The sequence below is a fragment of the Anolis sagrei genome, chromosome 3 (assembly GCF_037176765.1).
Source record: "Anolis sagrei isolate rAnoSag1 chromosome 3, rAnoSag1.mat, whole genome shotgun sequence".
Lineage (NCBI taxonomy): Eukaryota > Metazoa > Chordata > Lepidosauria > Squamata > Dactyloidae > Anolis > Anolis sagrei.
The window spans coordinates 53,654,243-53,674,896 of NC_090023.1; the positions used below are offsets into that span (position 1 = coordinate 53,654,243).

General features: G+C 40.2%; 1 protein-coding gene across 2 annotated transcripts in view; it reads right to left on the bottom strand.

Moving 5' to 3' along the window:
* Nucleotides 1–12,322: 12,322 nt before the first annotated feature.
* Nucleotides 12,323–20,654, bottom strand: part of HTR1F (5-hydroxytryptamine receptor 1F) — a 182,938-nt gene continuing 174,606 nt past the window's right edge. For both annotated transcript variants that reach the window (XM_060770548.2, XM_060770547.2), the window contains one exon: nucleotides 12,323–18,960. In XM_060770548.2, the coding sequence (XP_060626531.2) occupies nucleotides 17,805–18,923 (1,119 nt within the window). In that variant the 5' untranslated portion in view covers nucleotides 18,924–18,960 and the 3' untranslated portion in view covers nucleotides 12,323–17,804. The remainder of the gene's footprint in view (nucleotides 18,961–20,654) is intronic.

Below are 20,654 nucleotides of genomic sequence, written 5' to 3' on the forward strand. Positions count from 1 at the left end.
GAGATATTCTGCCTTTATATTCTGGGATATCTTGGGCTTTGTGTGTTTACTTGCTGTGTGGGCATGGGCATCACATCCCCTTCTTTGGCTTTCCCTGTCTTCAACCCCCCTATAAAAAAGCCTTCACTGTCTATCATTGTCTCATCTGAGGGGGGTGGGCCTTCCTCCATCCTTCCCTCCTCCAATGCTATCCACAGCCTCAGGAATGCCACTATATGTATATTATTTATTTTATTGTGGCCCCTTTGGGTGCCCTGTGTCTTTCTTTAGGCACCTTCCACACAGCTGTATAAGATCCACATTGAACTGGGTTACATAGCAGTCTGGACTCAGATTATCCAGTCCAAAGCAGACATTGTGGATGATCTGCCTTGATGTTCTGGGTTCTATGGCTGTAAGGAAGAGCCCTAAGTCTACACTGATATATAATCCAGTACAAAGCAGATATTGTGCATTATTTGTGTGGAAGGACCCTATGTTTCAGAAAAAAAGAAACTATTTGAGGATGGGCATAAAATGTTGCAAGACAGCAGCAACATCTTTTGAATACTTGGAAACACATCTTTTGAATACTTGGAAAATAAAACAAATGCTGTAATCTCCAGAAATCTTCCAACACATTTGTCCCATCACATGGGATGCATATTCATGCTTGTTCTGCACCACATTTCCTGAGAATACGTAGGCAGATTTCAATGGTCATGTCCAGCAAGGCAGCAAATATATAATTTTATCACAAATCTTTACCTGGAGGTAGAGGGCTCAGATGAGAAAGGAACAGGCAGAATGTTTTGAACATTAGTGAGTCCTCTTAAGTACACATATCCAGCACTTTTTTTCAGAGAGAGAAAGATCCAGTGCATAACACAAAAGTGATTTGATTAGATTAGTGGTTGTCTGACAAATTAGCCTGTGATTGCTCTCAGGATGAGGACTCATGCTTAAGAGATCTCCTTCAGACCTTGCTGGGGAAAAAAGCAAATAGGCAAGCACTTCCTTTACAAAAATGGATTTGGATGGATTTAGCTTCATCTATCACATCATGATTGATAGTTACACAATAAATAAAATAAAATAAAATAAAATAAAATAGAATGCTGTACTTGACTTCTGCCCATCTCAGCATATTACATTATGTCCCATATAAAAACACAAATGGGATATCTATTGTTATCATATTTGGATTTTATCCAGGACTGGTGTTATCATTAGGCAGAGCAGAGTAGTGACTAATAGGCTTGTGCAATCTGGGTAAACTGCGATCTGTTTTGATGTCCCAGGTTTGGTGGGGTCCTGATCCATTTTTTGGGAGCCTCCCAAATTCAAGAGGACAGACATCTTTTTTTTGCTCTGGGGACCCAAATATTTGTTTTCTATCTGGCACATTATGGGGGGAGACTTCCCAGAATCCCCTTCCTGTCATTTTAGGCATTTAAGCTGCTTCCTACTCTAGAGGAGGAGAGGAGAGGTGCTCCAGGCAGGTAGACACACACGTTTCTCTCCTGGGCCTGCACACCATGCACACACTCTTTCCAAGACATTTAAAGGAGGCAAGTTCTTAAAGCTGTTTCCTACTCTAGAGGAGGAGAGGAGAGGCAGTGCAGGCAGGCACACACGCTTTCTCTCCTGGGCCTGCACACCATACATGCACTATTTCCAATGCATTTAAAGGAGACAAAGCTGTTTTCTACTCAAGAGGAGAAGAGGAGAGGTTCTGCAGGCAGGCATGCACACTTTCTCTCTTGGGCCTGCGCACCATGCACACACTCTTTCCAAGGCATTTAAAGGAGGCAAGTTCTTAAAGCTGTTTCCTACTCTAGAGGAGGAGAGGAGAGGCGGTGCAGGCAGGCACACACGCTTTCTCTCCTGGGCCTGCACACCAGAAATGCACTATTTCCAATGCATTTAAAGGAGGCAAAGCTGTTTTCTACTCAAGAGGAGAAGAGGAGAGGCTCTGCAGGTAGGCAGGCAGGCATGCCTGCTTTCTCTCCCGGTCCTGCACGCCATGCATATGCTCTTTCAAAGGCATTTAAAGGAGGCAAGTTCTTAAAGCTGTTTCCTACTCTAGAGGAGGAGAGATGCTGCAGGCAGGCATGTATGCTTTCTCTCCTTGGTGCCACACACACTTTCCAAGGCATTTTAAGGAGGCTTCCCACTTCTAGGTAAGGAAGAGAGATACCTTCCTGGAGCTATCATCCCTGGGCTACCTTTAAAAGATCCTCTTTTTTTCTTGGCATGCTTCAATCTCTGTTCTGCTTTGATATTTCAGAGCTGATTCTACTTTCTCGTAGAGGAGATGTAATTAAGTGATAGTAGTTTTCAGAGAATGAAGACTTTCTTTTTGTTTGCTGGCATTAATAAAAAAGATTAAACTGTGATGCCCAACAGGGGAGAAGGAGCCAAGATTGGCTCCCGTTTACTTTAGTTGCAGGTGGGTTTTTGTACTGGGGTGGGCCCTTACCATTACGTGCAGCTGAAGGTATCAAAGGTACGAAAGGAAAACAAATCCATGCACAACTCTAGTGTTTAAGCAAGCCAGTCCTTAGTAGCATCAGCACTGGGAGGCTAGTAAAGGAAGGCTGTACTTTTGACTTCTGCTGTCAATTTGCAGCAGCACATCTGCAATAAATATGCAATAAACAAGACTTCAGCTGGGAGAGAGCAAGATTTTGTTCAATCATATCCTACTGTAGTTGTGCGTTTCTGTCTACAACAGGCAAGGTGAAAACCATTTGCCTCCAAAATCCCTTACCAGCACTTAAAAACAACAACAAAAATCCTAGCAAAAACATATATATAGCTTTGTGTACCACAATGGAGATCATAAGATAGTGTTTCGAAGATTCAAAGCCTTTATGTTTACAAGGCTTACTTGGTCCCATTGTTAGTGAATGTTGTTTATTTTTTGAATAAAAGTTTTGTTAAAACATGTTGAAATGCTCTTCATTTTGTGGAGTAGGAACCCATGACATTTTCTGTTAATATCCTGATGTATATTCATATTCCAGCTTCTCTTCCCCATTGTATCGGGCTATAGTGGAGTGAGAAAGTAGTAGTAGTCATTGCAGGTTTCATATCCATATTATGTTAACCTACAAAACAAAAAAAAATCAGTACATCTTATTTGATTAGCCACCAGAGGGAACTGCTGCACCGAGAACGAAACCAGAAGCTGAGTTAAGGAAGCTTTAGACCAGAGAAGATAGGCTTGCCTGTGATGCCCTTAGGAGAATTCTTATGTTAACACTGCCAGAGGTGATTACCTTTCACTTCAGCTGGCAGTTGCCAATGGATTACTTGCCAGAGTTGCTGCTTTGTTACCAGTGATCCAAGAACAATGGATGGGTGGAAATCAAACAATGACACAACACGCCTAATCAGGAGAAAAGCCTGCTCCTGTATCTAGCAGACAACTGCCTCCACCAAGACATTTGCAGTTATCACTCATCTCACTGCTTAACATCATTATGTCAATGGAAGAAGTGCCTTTTAGAAGTGCAAATGTTTACCTTAATCCTCCAGAGCAGGGTAACCTAAAGTCCTATGGGTTGTTATGTTTAGCTTCTACAACCAGTACTGTGAACCCACAATATCTGCTTTGAACTGGGTTATCTGAATCCACACTCAGATAATGTGGGATATTCTGCCTTGATATTCTGAAATATAGGGCTGGGTAGAAGGGCCCCAAGAGACCTCTCACAGAACCCTAGGATGCCAGGAAATCCTGGTTAAGGAACTCTGGTCTGGAAGAAGAACAAAGGCTTTAAAACTATGAATATTTACCAGCAGGTAGGCTAAATGAATACTAAGGGAATTAACTATAAATACCATCATAGGTAAAGGTTTCCCCTTGGCATTAAGTCTAGTCGTGCCCAATTCTGGGTGGTGGTGCTCATCTCCATTTCTAAGGTGAAAAGCCAGCATTGTCTGTAGACACCTCCAAGGCCATGTGGCTGGCATGACTGCATGGAGCATTGTTACTTTCCCACTGAAGTGGTACCTATTGATCTACTCACATTTGCATGTTTTCGAAGTGCTAGGTTGGCAGAAGCTGGGGCTAACAGTGGGATCTCACCCCACTCCCCGGATTCGAATCATCGACCTTTCGGTCAGCAATTTCAGCAGCTCAGCAATTTAACCCACTGCACCACCAGGGGCTCCTTAAATACCATCATAGCCTAGGGATAATCCATCAGGATCTCAGTTTGGTTCTGTGTTTCTGTGCAGTAATGTTGGCTAGCACTGCATATGTAATTTTTACTCTGTAGTCTACTGGCTCTCAATCTGACAGTCAACAGCATGACTGTATGAATCTATAGTAATGATTCTATTTTTGCCCAACTTTAAGGAAAATGTGGGGAAGGAAAGGGTCTCTCTGTTGTGTTTGTTACGTATCTTGGAGGCAAGGAATGTCACACATTGTGTTTTTTTTTTCAAAATTCTGACTGGAATATTGGGGACTGAACCTCTGTCACAGTATTCATGAATAACCAGAACTCAGAATAAAATATGTGTACAACAACATCCTGTTTGAAACCCACACTGTACAAGAGAGGCTAGCAATCTAAGTAGATATATTTGAACTTGCACATCGTTTTAATTAACTTCAGCAAGGGTGAGTGAATCATACGCTCACTCCTGCCCAAACTGTATCTTCTTGTCTTGTTACAGCACCATTAGCATTCTTGTCCCATTTTTAGCTGCAAGGAGTCCTTAATCTGTTTTCTTTCTTTCTCTCTGCGTTCTTTAGACTGGATCATTTCGGTAGTCCATGGCACAGTCTTATTCTTTCAATTTCTCTTCAATCCTACGCGCATCCACCCCTCCTGTCAATCTCCTTTCAGCTGATTATACAGAATAAATCACATCTCCTTCTATTTTAACCTGTTCTCCTGCTTCATTTATTGTGCCTATTTTGCTGTGGGTGGAAACAGTAAGAGCAAGGATCTAAGTAAATTGAAGGGATGGTTCAGGGAAGTGTCACTCTATTTATATTCAGTTTTTTTTAAAGACAAAAAGGAAGGGGAAAAAAGAAACAAAAAAAATAGATTTTCATTTTATCCCTTTTATATACAATCAGATTTTTTAAAGTGAATTTCAACAGTTTTATGTCAAGACAAGAAAAAGGAAAATAGAAAGTCAAGTGAGTATATATTGAAAACACTTTTGTCAGAATGCAAACAGTATATAATTTTAGGATGCAGCAAATTGAACAACAGCATGATTTTCTTGTTGTTGGAATGTTTTGTTGCTGGCCAGGATAACATATAATGTCCTAAGCTGGCTGCCAAGAGGAAAGACATCATTTGCATGCATGCCTAAGAGTCCATTCATACTACACCATTATAGCATCTTGATTTCACTTTAACTGCCATGGCATTATCCCATGGCATCTGGGCTTTGGCATATAGGGAGGACTATAGGAGGGCAAGACAGGCAGTGGCTGAGAGTGCTCCGGGGACCTTTCAGCCACATGCCTTTCTCAAGCCGTTCTCCCATCATGAGGATTGGGCTTATGTTGGGGGTGAGACAGAGCGCTCTCAGCTGCTACATGCCTTCCTACCCCTCTTTTGTCATAAAGACATGGCAGACCACTGTGTCCTTCTGCTAAGAGGACAGGGAAAACGAGGAGGGCCTGAGGTAAGCACCCAGGGGGCGACATCCAGCTCTGGGTCTGAGGGACAGGGAAAACGAGGAGGGCTCTGAGGTAAGCACCCAGGGGGCGACATCCAGCCTGAAATAGAGGCTGGGAGGCATCAATTACACAATCCTAGGAATTGAGTCTGATCTCTTTGACTGTTCCCATACGTTGGGTAACAACCGGAGGAATGGCATGGGAATTATCTTGGATATGTTACAACAGCAGCTCAGTCATGGGAACTACTAGTTGTTGCACTATAAGTATGTAAGTTTCAATTGTCTTAACAATTGGCTTCTATATATGGGATGAGAGGTCATCTTGCCTTAGGAGCACAACGTAGGAATAAATAGTCCAGTGATGGAGGGACAGAGAAAGCAGGGTCTTCTGTGGATCTGTATTGGGATTATTGTCTTCCAGCATTATTATTATTATTATTATTATTATTATTATTATTATTTTGTTTATTTATACCCTGCTTTAGTTCTCCCAAAGGAGACTCAAAGTGGCTTCCAATTAAAACTGTGCCTTATTCCATTCTGAGCATAGCCACCCCAACTTACTTGAAAGACCCAACACCATATTCTTCATTGTAATACGAGCAAGTAGGGTCATAGAAGGTCTGGATACCCCTGGGTACACAATGATGACATCAGTACTGTGATCTATGGTGGGTCCCCTAAACATCTCAGTGTTTTTGTAATCTTTGTGAGTCAAGCATGGAGTATGGGGAGGATACAATTTCTTTCTCTTTTTTTTTTTTTGGTTGATGCCAACTTTCATCTCCAAGACTTGAATGTTTTTCAGCCTGGTCATGCTTAAATGGTATGAATTATTATAAAATAATTGAATTTTTCAGCTTCCGGATTCTTCAATTGCTTAGAACATAAGAAATAAAGATTTGTTCAGAGGCCATGTGATCAGGACCCTACAGACACTCACTCACTCTTTGCTGAGCCATATTTTTAAAAGGGGACTTTTGGTTGCTTGATGAATGTCATAGATGTTGTCTTTCCATGTATTTATTATTTTGATACATTTAAAAAAAATTAGGGTTAAACTGAAAATGATTTTCAGAAATGATTTTCAAATCCCGTCTTTCTTTTTCTTTTTGGGAGTGTAAGACCTATTGGTGTTGAAGGTGAAAGGTGCAGAACACAAAAGCGGTAAGGGTTCATTGATTATCGTATGTCGTATAAGAAGGGGGCTGTATTTTATTCATAGATGGAGTGGCTAATTGTGTCCACTAACAGTGGAGCTGGAGTTGGGGAAAATGTTATATTTTTAGACTACAGCTTCTCAAATCCCACAGCCACGTGACTGCCTATACCAACTAAAACATTCTGGGGTTTGTGAGGCCCAACATGACTTTTCTTCATGGAGCAATGCATAAATGCTTTGCTCAATTAAGTGTTTCATTCACAGTTTTCCATGTTATCCTTATGAGGTCCTTTTATTACCTCCTCTCTCTCATCTTTTCCTCTTTCTCCTCCTCTCAAACTCTTCCACTTTTCTCAATTGTGATTCCCCAATTGTGGAATAGCCTTCCCTTGGATGCCTGATTGATGTCAACTCTCATTTTATTTGGGCACCAATTTAAAAGTTTGGAAACTCTAGTTGGTTCAAAAAACAGCAGTGAGATTGGTTACAGGAACATCCAGGAACGAGCATAGTACACCTATCCTAAAGTCACACAACTGACTGCCAATTGGTTTCTGGGCAAAGCACAAAGTGTTGGTTTTGTCCTTTAAAGCCATACATGGTTTAGATCCAAATTACCTACAGAATTGCCTTCTTCCATTGAGAAGTCTTGGCTCTGCCTTCTCCTCTCCTCTGCTTTAGTTCCCCCCGTTTATAGGCCTTCCCAATAGTGTAGAGATCTTTCTTTGTATTCGTTTTTGGGTGGAGCTTAAAATCTCCCCACAGGTCAGTCTTAGTTGGTCTATTCCATTTCCCCTGTTTAAAGCTCTTGCTGGACTCCTCCCTTTCCTACAGTCACTAGAGGCTTGGGATATTGTCTGGAAATCCTAGGCCGAAGCAATCTCAACAGGCATTCTTAGCACCTGCTGCATTTAGCAATATTATTATATCAACAGTCCAAAGGACAATAGAAGCCTTTGACCAGTCTAAGCTTCACAGGAGAGAAGATTAAGACAGTTTAAGCACCAACTTAGGGCCCATCCAGACAGTACCTTTATCGCGGTATCTACTGCAATAAAGGAGGGGCTGTCCAGACAATATTCTGGATAGTCCCGAATTAATTCACTACAAACCAGGAAAGCCCTGGTTTGTAGTGAATTAATTAGTTTATGGGTTTATTCCGCACCTTTCTGGTATTGGACTGCAGAATACTGTGGGGGAGGGGAGAGAAAAATTGCTCCCCCCCACTCTTCTGGCACATCATTTCTTCACACTGGGGGAGCTGGCTGAAGCCTGTAATGGGGGCCAGGTAAGTTTTCATTACTTTTCTAAGGGATCTGGTGTCTTCGGGGGAGGGGGTTAGGGCCTCCAGATATTCTCTCGGGCTAGTCCCAGGAGAATGTTTGGACACCCACCCCAGAAAGCGCATGCTTTTTGGGGTGGGTGTGGACAGGCTCCCAGGAAAATCAGTGTTTTTAAAACGCGGATTCTCCTGGGATAAAGGCTTGTCTGGATCCACCCTTATAAACTATCGCTTTGTAGCAGAGGCAGACGATCCCAGAAAGACCAGAAAAAATTATTTTTGTAATGTAATGTTTTAAGTTACCTTATGATAGTCCCAAGTGGAATCAACTCTTTATTTATCTTGTTTGCAGTAAACTCATTTGGTTATCTTTTCACCTTGTCTAATGTGCCTCTGTTTGCTAAGGGTCTTAATCTTAATAGAAGGTATACAGATAGCCTTCGAGTAAAGACAGGCACTATAGTTTTCCCATCACACCCACACAATCTGCCCCAAACACATTTTCCCTAACTTTGATCTTGAAGTGTGCTTCTAGACAATTTGCATTCCTTAAAGAACGTATTTATAAAGCACTTTTTGAATGCTTGAACTTCTTCCTGGACATTCTTCAAAAGAAAACTTACAACAATTCTGAGAAGTAGGTCAGTGTCCTACAATCCAGATGGTAGCTAAGACTTACTTAGAACCATTAATGAATACTATTATCTTACACTTATTGCTGAGAAGATATCATTCCCAGGATTTGCTATATGCCTTCTGAAGGATGGCCTTCTATGCACTTATAGATAGCAGATGTGTTGCAGTGCATTCATCATATGTCATGTCTCTAATACAAATGCTGCAAATTCTCCGTCTTTATCCTTTATAATACCTTATCGCAATTCCACTAAAGGGTTTTATGAAGCAATTTGTCATCAGGTTATGTTATGTCCCAGGTAGAGGTTACAAATATCTCATTAATCAATGCCAAAGCAAAGACAAAGGCAACAGGTGTGCAACTACTATTCTCGGCCAGGATGGATGTGAGGCTTGCATTTTTTGGGATTGGATGCAACTGAGTAAATTTGCCGGTATGAATGTCCCAGCATCAGAGCAACTAAGGCCGCTGGGTTATTGCACTTGTTTGCCCTGGATACTTTCCATTAGCCAGAAGCTGCTTGAACAGCATTACTGGAGTCCTGGCATCTACTAGAATTGTTTTCTAGTTCAGGCCTATAGGCCATCAGCACTTGACATCTGTCTTTGTTTAGTCATTTGCAAATTATTAGAACCAATTCTCTTTATGTTTGCTGCTTCCAAGGATTTTTTAAAAGTGGATACAACAGCTACCAGTCATTGGTATCCATTGAGATTATGGCTGAATCTACACTGCCACATAATGCAGTTTGAACTTCATTATATGGTCAGTGTAGACCTATATAATGCTATTTAACTGCATTGAACTGCAATGTATGGGTCTACATTGACTATATAAAGCAGCTCAAACTGCATTATTTGTCACTGTAAATCCAGACAAAGAAAGGGTGTGTATACACTGTAAAATTAATATGATTTGACATCACTTTAACTGCCCTGGCCCAATGTTATAGAATCATGGTAGTTGTAGTTTTACAAGACACTATCATTCTCTGGCAGAGAAAGCTAAAGACCTTGTAAAACTACTACTCCTATGATTCCATAGCATTGAGCCAGGGCAGCTTAAAGTGGTGTCAAACTGCAGTAATTCTACAGTGTAGATGCTCCTATAGTTAAATTTTAAGTTCACTGGATGAACTAATTAGACACATTCCAGTGGATTCAGCAGAAGCATTCTGGTGTAAGAAAATGTGCCTAACAATCCACATTTGCTGTGGGACTTTCACCCTGACACGTGGAAAAAAACATAATAAAGGGGTTGCCACAAATATAACTTTGTAATGTGCCCAGAAAGATTCCTGAGAGAACGTCTTGCAATGGTTGGCTGCACTGATAGGTCCAGGTTCCAGGTATGTGTTAACATCTCTCAGAATCTCATGGAATCCAGATGGTAAAAGCAGAAATGAGCATGACAGTGTCTTCAAGGCTCAGTGGTTCCATACTGCTGAAGCAGCCAACTGTCAGCTGGAAGGTAAGAAGGTTATTGCTAAACCTCTTGTTTTTTGTCTTTTTATAGCTGTTTTTAGAACTTTTGTCATCCATGGCTGTCATGACATGCTGATGTAAATGATATACAGAAATAATTTTCAGAGAACATAACTGGACTGCAAAAATTATTACCACAAGATAATAGTGCCAATTGCAAATTTAGATGGCTTTGAGAAAGGTTTGGTCCAATGCTTGGTGGAGAAATCTCCCTCTTTTCTTACTGGATCTCTTTCCTTTTGTACCAAAGGCACACATTGGGTCGGGAGTGTTTGTGCCTTGATTAGAACTTTTCTAGTAGAAAAATCTGTTGAATTACTGCCAAATGCCATCAACAGATAATTTCTGTCATGGAGTTACATCCTCTACCATTTTTGTGTGCCTCGATAGATTTAGCATTGTTTTCCTGTCTTTGGACCATACTCAACATATAAAACAGAGAGATCTGGCATGGGTCCTTCTGGATGATATATCTACCTGTCTTGCTATCTATAGTGGAATTCCTTGAGTCTGCTAGATCTTTTTTTTCTGTGTCAGGATGTGTGCTTGGGGTGCAGATTAAAGGTACACTTACAATGTAGAATTAATGCAGTTTGAGACAATTTAACTGCCTTGTCTCAATGCTATGGAACTATGGGAGTTGTAATTTGGTAAGGGACCAGCACTATTTGATAGAGAAGGCTAAAGACGCTGTAATACTATAATCCTAGTGTCAAACCACATTAATTCTACAAATGCACATTGAGGGACCTTCTACACAGGCCCTAAAATCTAAGAGAAACTGGGATAAAAGGGGAGGGGGTGTGACTAGATTATGTTTGCCAGAAATGTGTGCTGAATTGCATCATCAGCTCCAAGACACAGGTTAAAAGGTGTGCTTAAAATCTGAGATCATCCCAAAAAATGTGTATATCCGCATCATTGTATATTCCTTCACTAAAAAAACCCCACAGGACTTTATTGCAATAAGCTGGTGTGGACTGCTCCAGCACATGTGCACATTTTAAAATCCTGAAACAGCTGATGAGGGCTGTAAACAGATAGAGCCAAAAACACACAGGTGGCTAAATGGAAGCAAAAATGGAAAGCAATTTCCATGAGAACTCTTTGCAACCATTCCTTTGTTCACATATTTTCAAAATTAAACAGAGCTTGAATTTACACAGTGGGCACCAGCAGGGCAGGCAACTGACCCCAAAGGGAAGTGGGTTTCAAGAGGACAAATGTAAAGGCAGCAGGTGGGTGAGAAGAGATAATGACAAAAAACTGCTTATGTGTACATTCATATATCCATATGAGCGCTTGTGAGGTCCAGCACATCTCAGAATGTCAATAATGTCCCATGTCCATCTTGCGAATTTTTAAAACCAGCTACAAACAAACCATCAAGATGCCAGGGAGCTATTTGCTGGGCTGACATCTCCATTTTTGGACTTACTTTCAGGTATCATGATTTTTTGCCCCACTTCTTTGTGCCTTGTTATGAGGCTGTCTGGAAAGGCCCTGAGTCAAATGGTCAGGCATGTAGCTGGGGGGGGGGGGGGGGTTGAGGGGCTTCAGCCCCCCCCCCCCCCCAAATTTTCATGGTGGTTCGCGAAAAGGCCTTACTGGTGCATTATTTAAACTGTTATGTTTATTCATATCATGATCTGATCACCATACTCAATCTATCCCATATGCATGGGGGTGTTGGGGTAATGATACAAAAGGTTTGCTAGGCTAGACCCTCTTTCACTCAGACTCAGCCCACCCCGAAACTCAGCCCTCCCTGAAAAAAATTTACCCCCCCCCCCCCCCGAAACAAAATCCTGGCTACAGGCCTTCAAATGTTAGTCCTGTTATTTCATGATACAGTAAAGTTTTTGGACCCAGTCAGAAGGTCTTCTATGGGATCTGATGATCAGCCACTAAACTAAGTCTGACATGTGAAAGTCAAAAGTGGCTTACCTGTCAGTGCTGTATATTGGATCAGAACTCACACTAATATTTTGGATATATTTCATGCTAAGATGGTGCCAAACAAAAAAGGATACAAAGATCCCATCTCTGACTCTTAGTAAAAAGCTCTAACTTAATGTTTATGAAGCACATGTTAAAAGTATGCAAAACACCTTAACAGATTTTTTTTCTTTTATTATCTACATGTTGATCCATTTTTTGAACCTGAGCCACCATACTGCTTGATAGTTTTAATACATTCTTTCTAAACAGTGAGGCATTCCCACTTCCCTGACCCATCTCCGTTTTGCTCCACAAGCTTTTACAAATAATGTCAATATCATACTTTTGCACCCAGTAACCACTTTGAAAATGGACCATATAAATCAATTGTCAGTGCTGTGACTGGCGAATTAAGAAGCTCCTGGCTCGAAGTCCAACATCAGAACATCCAATTTGGACAGAGTGGTTTAAGGGCAGTGCTGTGCAGTTATAAGAAGTCCTTTAGCTGACACATTGCATCAAGTTCCTTTTCTGTGGCTATTGTCCATTTGGAAAGGCAATTTTGTGGCACTGTTTGCAGTCAGGGACAAGTCAAGTGCCAGCCAATTTGCCCTTTCTACCCTTTACTTTCACCTTAATAAACTGGAACACAGTGGCTGCTGAATCCAAAGAAGCAGTAACTGCAGTTCTAGAAAAGCATTCTGACATAACTTTGCACAGAAGAAGTATTTATATACAACAGAATTGCAGAGCTGTCCCTTAAAATTATTTTTAATATCATTTTTCCCCGGACAGTTGAAATTAGTGGTATACCCAAGCTATTAATAAGCTTCATGGGGAATGAATAAACAGACAAGACATGATGGTGAATGTCATGCCTAGTTTTGTTACAATTCGGCATGATTATCAGTTGTGTCTCAAAAGCAAGTCATATCCTCCATCCCTCTGATGTCAACTTCTCATAATTTATACAGAAATCAGATCTCAAACGCAAGCATTGTTGTTGTTTTCTGCTAAAACTGACTTGGTTGTGCCAACTGTTCCAAATTGGAATTATATTATAAACATCAAAATGAAACCATTAGAGAATGTGGTTTCAAATGCCTTCTTTGACTGAAGTGGTAGGTTCTTTGGCTGTTCAGGTAATAAAATAATGAAGCATGCCATTGTAATGTTATGCAAACATGGTGAGGGGATGATCATCCCATTTGCTGGGCTTTGCAATTGGTATATTAAGCAGTATATCTTCTAGGCCTTGCTTCCATTGGTCCAAATTCCACCACCTGTAATATGTAACATGATAGGCAGGCAAAGATAATTCTCCCCTCCTGATGAGTAGAAATTTAATATGCAAAGCTAGGGCCTTGCTCTTAACATATAGAATACCACATGGCATGGAAATTGGGGAAGTTGGGGTCTTGTGAGAAGTTGGGGTCTTGTGCTCTTGCAGTGATTTCTAAGCTAGGGGAAACTGGCCTTGTATAATGTACTGGAGTTTTAGTAGTAGTACTGTATTAGAAGTTGTTTATATTTTTAATTAGCTGTAAGGTTATGATTATTTTATTAATTTTAGACCCTGGATTAAGCCATTGAATAGCTGCCATATGTGAAGCTTCCTTGAGTCCCCTTCGCGGTAGAGAAAGGTGGGATACAAAGAGAGTAAATAAATAAATAAATACCAGGGTTTGAATCCATGCTCAGCCATGAAAACCAAGTGGGTAGGTCACAAAATCTCAGCCCAAGAAAACCCTGTGATAGGTTGAGCTTAGGGTCATCAAAAGTCAGCAACAAGTACACAACAACAAAGCTGCCTTGAATCCCAAATTTAGAAGAGGTGGCAGTGAAATGCATGGGTGACCAGTGCATCCACTATCAAAGAGGTCTTGAATCAATTCTTGATTTTACTTCTTCCTTTTATAACTGCTTCAAATTGAATGAGAGCTCAGCTTATGAAAGATCCCATTGCTTCAAAAGTTCAGTACCATGGAGCTCCTGTTTACCTTACAGCCAGGACTAATGGCAAGAGAGTCTGTACAAATTACTGGGGCCTGGCAGTCTGGGAAGGGAAATGTTGCATACATTTTTGTCTCTGGAACAGAGTAGCCTCAATTCTATATTTTTGATCAAGTCAAAGCAGGACAAATGGGTGCTAACTGTGCTTGCAGGAGACCAACTGCTTCAGTTGAGAGTACTTCTTGTTCTCAGCTCTCCTAGTCCAGGTGACTGAGATAACACACAAGGCAGATCTATATAAGCCCCACACACAGCCTTGTCACACAGGCCGCTGGAATCGCCACACGTCGTGTTAAATCCAGCAATCATTGTTGGGGTGTGTGGAGGAACTCGCCGCCCCATGCCCTACATCACCTGGCTCAACAGGAAGCTGATCCCACTGGGGGAAGCATCGAGCACACGGCTATTCCCTATTGCTTTCTGCACAACACACAAAAGTGGTGGCATACACAGCTCTGCTCTAGATGGTCTACAAAGTCCTGCCAGAAGTTCCTCTGGCTCAATGGGCGTACGCTGCCAGAAAAAGCCCTATCTGATGAGGTTATAAGTCTCACAAGAGGATGGCTTTTCATGAGAGCTCCAGCCTATAGTGAGATCTGCAATTTTGCGGAAGCCTGGAACTCTTTTAGGGCCCTTTCTTTTCACGAATCTTGAGCCGAGCTTTTTATGCACCTGCCTCACTTCTATCAGCTAGTCTTCAGCTGATATTAATATTTGAGAAAAAAACCCATGATTGATCTAGTTTGTCTGTGTGTGTATGTGTGTAGCAGGGTTAAATATTTTCACTGAGGCCCAGGCCTGCTTTGAGCAGTTTTGGCAGGAACAGTGGTAAACCTTAGAGTGGTTTCTGGCCAAGGATATCTATTGTAATTTCCAAAGCTATCATATACACAGACGATGCAGGACATTTATGGGGGATACCAATAAAATTTGCAGAAAAAGACTATTTTTTAAAAGTATAATTGTTTGCAAAAATACACAATTTCACTAAATTTACTTAAATTAACTGAGTGGGATAATAGAGCAGTTAAAACCCATGCCTAAGAATGTGTTGTTTAACTTTTAAGCATTTTAAGCATTTCTGACTCATTTGCAATGTATAAAACCCACATAGCAGAGCAGCAGGACTGCTTGAAATGTGCTCCTCCCCCTGAACTTGACTCTCCCCACTTTATCTTGGCACACGTCTACCTACCCATCTGTTATACACAATAGGCTAGTTGTTGCTTTAAAAATAAAGTTCTTTTTTCTGGGGGTATGGCTGCAATGGGATTGAATGCCTAAAAAGCTGCAGCATAATAGCAAATCATCATCATTGTTCTGACATTTTACCAATACTGTAAATAAATAAAACAAATAATTCATCTTAAATAGAAATCTGTAATAGAGCGAAAAAAGCAGTCTCCCAGAGAAGTGCGGTCAACACATCTGGCTCTCTTTATACTCCAAGAAGACAATCCCAATTCAATATTCCTGGCTCTTCCTAAGGGCAATGCCATCTTTTCAATTAGTTAGTGGTTTGCTAACTTTTCTGTGGTGTTTTCCCTCCTATAAAAAGTTAAAATGATTTGCCCAATGCTTAGTTAACGGCAGTAAAAGCTTTAAGTGAAAATATACTCAATGTGGGGTTTTCTGGCTCCACCTTTTTATCTTTGGCTTTGCCCACTACTGGAATACATCCTTCCTCCACCAAGAACACCACTGGAATGAAACTTGGCCCTTGGACAGAAAGAGGTTTCCTGCCTTTGTCCTACAGTTTTCACAAAGGAATTGCTACAGTTGAGCTCAGGGTCTTGCAGTTTTCTTGGGTATAGTTCATACAATTTCATTGGAAACTGTTTTAGTAATTTTTGAAAGTTGAATAGTTAATTCTGCTATAGTAGGCAACACAATTTCCAGGATATTGTATTGAGCTTTTAGTTAGAATTGAAGTAGCAGTACCGAGCTATTTATGGAATACATTCAATGCAAAAACCTGACCTTGCATATGGCTTTTGGCAGCAGCTGAAGACTTTTTTTTTTTCAACCAAGTTGATTGATTTGACAGATCATACAACAGTATTTACATTTCCTTCATGTCTGCGGTGGGTGGAATCAGGCCAGGAGATATTACTTAGTTAAACTTAACTAAGTGGTTAATGGCTACTTAGTTAAACTGAACTAAGTAGCTAATATAAGATATGAGCTTGCCTATATGGCAATCAGATGATGACAAGCTGAGCAAACCAGCAGTTATTTGATTATTTCAGTAGAAAGAAACTACAGGGATATAAAATCTCTAAGAAACACCATGTCACTTTTCATGCTGAATTATCTGCAATAATACTCCCTTAATGACACAAGTTTTACTTTGGTCCAGGTCTGGCAGATAAAAAGCTATTTTTGAAGCATTAATTTTGTATTCTTTTCCATTTTCATCACAAGTTTCGCAAACCAAATCCTTTTATATTTCAAAAAATGAGTAATGAATTTATTCTCCACTTTTTTACTTTCTGTAGCAATCTGTAGGTTATTGTATATACTCAGATATAAGTTGACATCATGTATAAGTTGAGGGCAGATTTTAGGGCCAAACTTAGGGATATTGATATGATCCATGGAAACTCAAGAGTCGGATGGAGAGAGCAGAGGGGATTTTTGCTTCTTTTTAGGTCCTTCTGAACAGACTAAGCTCTTCCCTTTTGCCACTCCACTAAGAGAATGAGATTATTCCTTTTAAAAATAAGAGTTAAGATACAATACTCACATTGACCTATGGATAAGATGACCCAATATTTTGGGTTGATTTTTTAAACTAAATTTTCAAGACTTATATGTGAGTATATAGGACACTAAGTAAATCTGTGATGTTCCACCAGAAAAGATTTCTGCACCTGCTTACTTTTCAGTGATGTTACAGGAAACAGATGCCTGCATTCTCTTAAAACTAAACTCCAAGTTGTGTGTTACAGCACTACTTCCAGAGTATACTAATCTACTTTCAGGATGAACCTCAAATATGTCATGCATCTAAACACATGCTTCAACACTAACCCTTTCCATTCATCTGAGTAGCCCTAAACCCATTCTGTGCACATCGTTTCCTCTGCTTCCTCACTAAAATGACAAGTGATTACATCTTAACAAGTGGACAACATTCACTGTGAGATGCTAATGAGACAAAACAGAGATAGTCAATATGGGGAGGTCTTGAGGCCTTTCCTAAAGCACAGCTGATTTTCTTAAAAGTCTAACATGTAATGATTAGAGATATGCTTCAGAAAAAGTTTGGTGGAACTGGACTTTTTGTTATAAGTCTTATTTGTTATATGTTGGGATTTCCACCCAACTTGTACCACTAGATTTTATCCAGTCAACGTTTGCTAACTAGCTCTGTCTGGTAAACATTCTGGGAAAGCCTGAGGCACAGATAGTACTAGTTAATGCTTCTGCCTCTAGAACGGTTGTGATACTATGTTATGGCAAAAGATCAGTGCCAGAATCACCTACAATCTCCCTGAAACTTTCTAGATTTTCATTGGAACCTTCTTGATTCTGGTGAATTTTCCAGCATAGTGGACACAGTTCCACTCTAAGCAGGGCTATGAATTCCTTACTGAATTCTCTTTCTTAAAAACCAAGTTTTTACATTGACACTCCCATTCCTGCTCAAAGGTAGCTTTTACATTGGATAAGTTTCTGAAATGCTTTCTTGAAATCTTCGTTAAAGATTGTGTAAATCAATGGGTTAACCAGAGAGTTGATATATCCTAGCCAGGTCAGAAAATTAGACATTTCTTCTGAAATCTGACATCTTTCACAGATATTAACAACCACCTCTTTCACAAAAAAGGGTAACCAACAGATCACAAAGGCCCCCAAAATCAAGCCAAGGGTAGTTGCTGCCTTCCTCTCTCTTGTGGTTGAAATTCGTTGTCTTCGCCACCCTTGTTCATTTTTGGATTCAGAGTCGGGGCTCCGCAGCGAGAAGTGGATTCTGTCCAAATCTCCTGAAGGGTTAGATTTTTTATCTTTAGTGCATGATGCTGAGGAAGTTAGCCTGTAACTTTTTTCACCTCCCTCCAAGAGACCCTGTCCATTTGCCTCTTCTTTCAGAACCCGGCTCACACTCCTTCTGTGAAAAGTCTTTGCTGCTTTGTATATTTTGTAATAAAGGATCAAAATCAATGCCAGTGGGATGTAGAAAGCTCCAAATGTGGAGTAAATGGTAGAAGCAATGTGGTCATGCTTAATGATGCATTCGTCATCCCTGTTGGCTGCCTGGTGCCGCCAATACAATGGTGGTATTGAGATGAAGATGGAAATGATCCACACAATGGCAATCATGATGCCTGCATGTTTGGGTGTTCGCTTCCTGGCATACTCCACAGCATCTGTGATCGCTCGGTAGCGATCCAAGGCTATTGCTGAGAGATGTAAGATGGAACAGGTACAGCAGGTCATATCAACACTGAGCCAAATATCGCACATGACTTGACCCATGATCCAGGTTTCTTTGACAATATAGACAATGCTGAAGGGCATGACTAGGATGGCAACCAGGAAATCAGTGACTGCTAAGGAACAAATTAAATAGTTGGCAGGGTGATGGAGTTTTCGTGTCACAATGATAGCTGTCATGACCATAGAGTTGATCACCGTTGTCATTACGGCCAGCACGGAAAGGGTAAGAGAAACCAGAATCTTGGGAGTTACTTTCTTAAGCAGTTCTGATGTACCATTTTGCTCCAGCGTATAATTTTGCTCAGTAAAATTTAGGAAATCCATGATTTTCTTTGGGACAGTCTTTATCTAATGAAGACACCTGTAAGAAAGTAAATACAGTTTAGAAAAAAACCCAGAACACACTACATATTCAAATTCAACATTTCACATTCTTCTCAAAATGTTCCTGTTGTATTTCTATACCATATATTTTTGCTCCTTTAAGAGACAATTCCAGAGCAGACAGAGAAAAAGTTATTTTTTGGATTACAGCTCCTAAAAATTCTTCTGGCTGAGGAATTCTATGAGCCATGACAGAAAAAGTCTGTTTTCCAATCTTTGACACAGCAAATATATATATTTAGAAGTACTTCACTCCATAGGATGAAACAGACCCATTGCAACATAACTGCATATATGTCACTATGTTATCTTTTTTGTTTAAACAGCAGCTGTGGTGATAGACATTTGATTTTGGTCTGTGCCACATGGGAATTCCCACCTTCCCACCTACTGTCATCTGAGGAATTCCTATTCAAGCTGCTATTAGATAAATGAAATAGCAGCCTTGATAGGGATTCATTTTTTATCTAGACTGGAGTGCACAAGAGATGTTACTTTCTCTCTCTCTCTCCCCCCCCCCCCCCAACAATGGACAGATATAAGCATGCGCACGCACACACACACGCGCACACACATTGGTCCCAATGTCTTTGGGAGACTCTGACATCGTTCATTTCTTGTTTTAAAAGATAAATTAAATCCACTCATATTTTAATATCACAGCGAGATATTCCTTCAATTTCCTATACTGCATATACTCAAGTATAAGACAAGTTTTTCAGCCCTTTTTAGTCTGAAAAAGCCTCCTTTGGCTTATACTCGAGTCAAAGTTATTTCTTATTTTACTTTGTTATTATAATTTTATTGCATTTATTATTTTATTCTATTTATTATTCTTAATATTACATGTACATTATTTTACTCTATTATTATGATTACATTTATTGTTTTACTCTATTGCTATTATTACATGTTTTATTTTACGATATTTATTAATATTACATTATTTTACTCTATTACTGTTATTACAATTCCATTATTTTACTCTATTATTATTATTATGGCATTTATTATTTTACTCTATTATTATTGGAAGGATACGTAAGCACATTTACATTGAAAAAGGTTAGAATAATGGTTTAATCAGAGTTGGACACTCTTATCTTAAGTTACAGTTTTATGTAAATAAAACATTTAACATACTGATGCCTTAATTAATGTAATTTTATTGGTATCTATTATTTTGAAATTTACCAGTAGCTGCTACATTGCCCACCCTTGGCTTATAATCAAGTCAATACGTTTTTGCAAATTTTTTGTGTGGTAAAATTAGGTGCCTCAGCTTATATTCAGGTCCGCTTATACTCAAGTATACACAGTACTCATTTTTGGGATACTTTCCCACAAGCTACTAACCTTTTGGATGCCACTGACTCTCCCCCACTGGTGATGTACAGTCAGCCAAAGCCAAACAATGGTAGAGGGTAACCTCCAACTCAGTTATGTCTGAGTCCCAGATGACTACCTGGTCACCCCTGATCTTGAATGTGTAAAGGCGGTGATATCCTACAAGCACTGGGTGCCCAGGAGAGTGTTTCCAGGAGTCAATGTGTGGACTCAGGCGAGAAGCAGCAGCCATGGCTCTGAGACAAGGGCAGGTGAGTTTTTTGTGTGTGCTGTCATGAGTTTTAAGATCTTATGTGCAAACAATTGAACCAAAACCTAACTGAA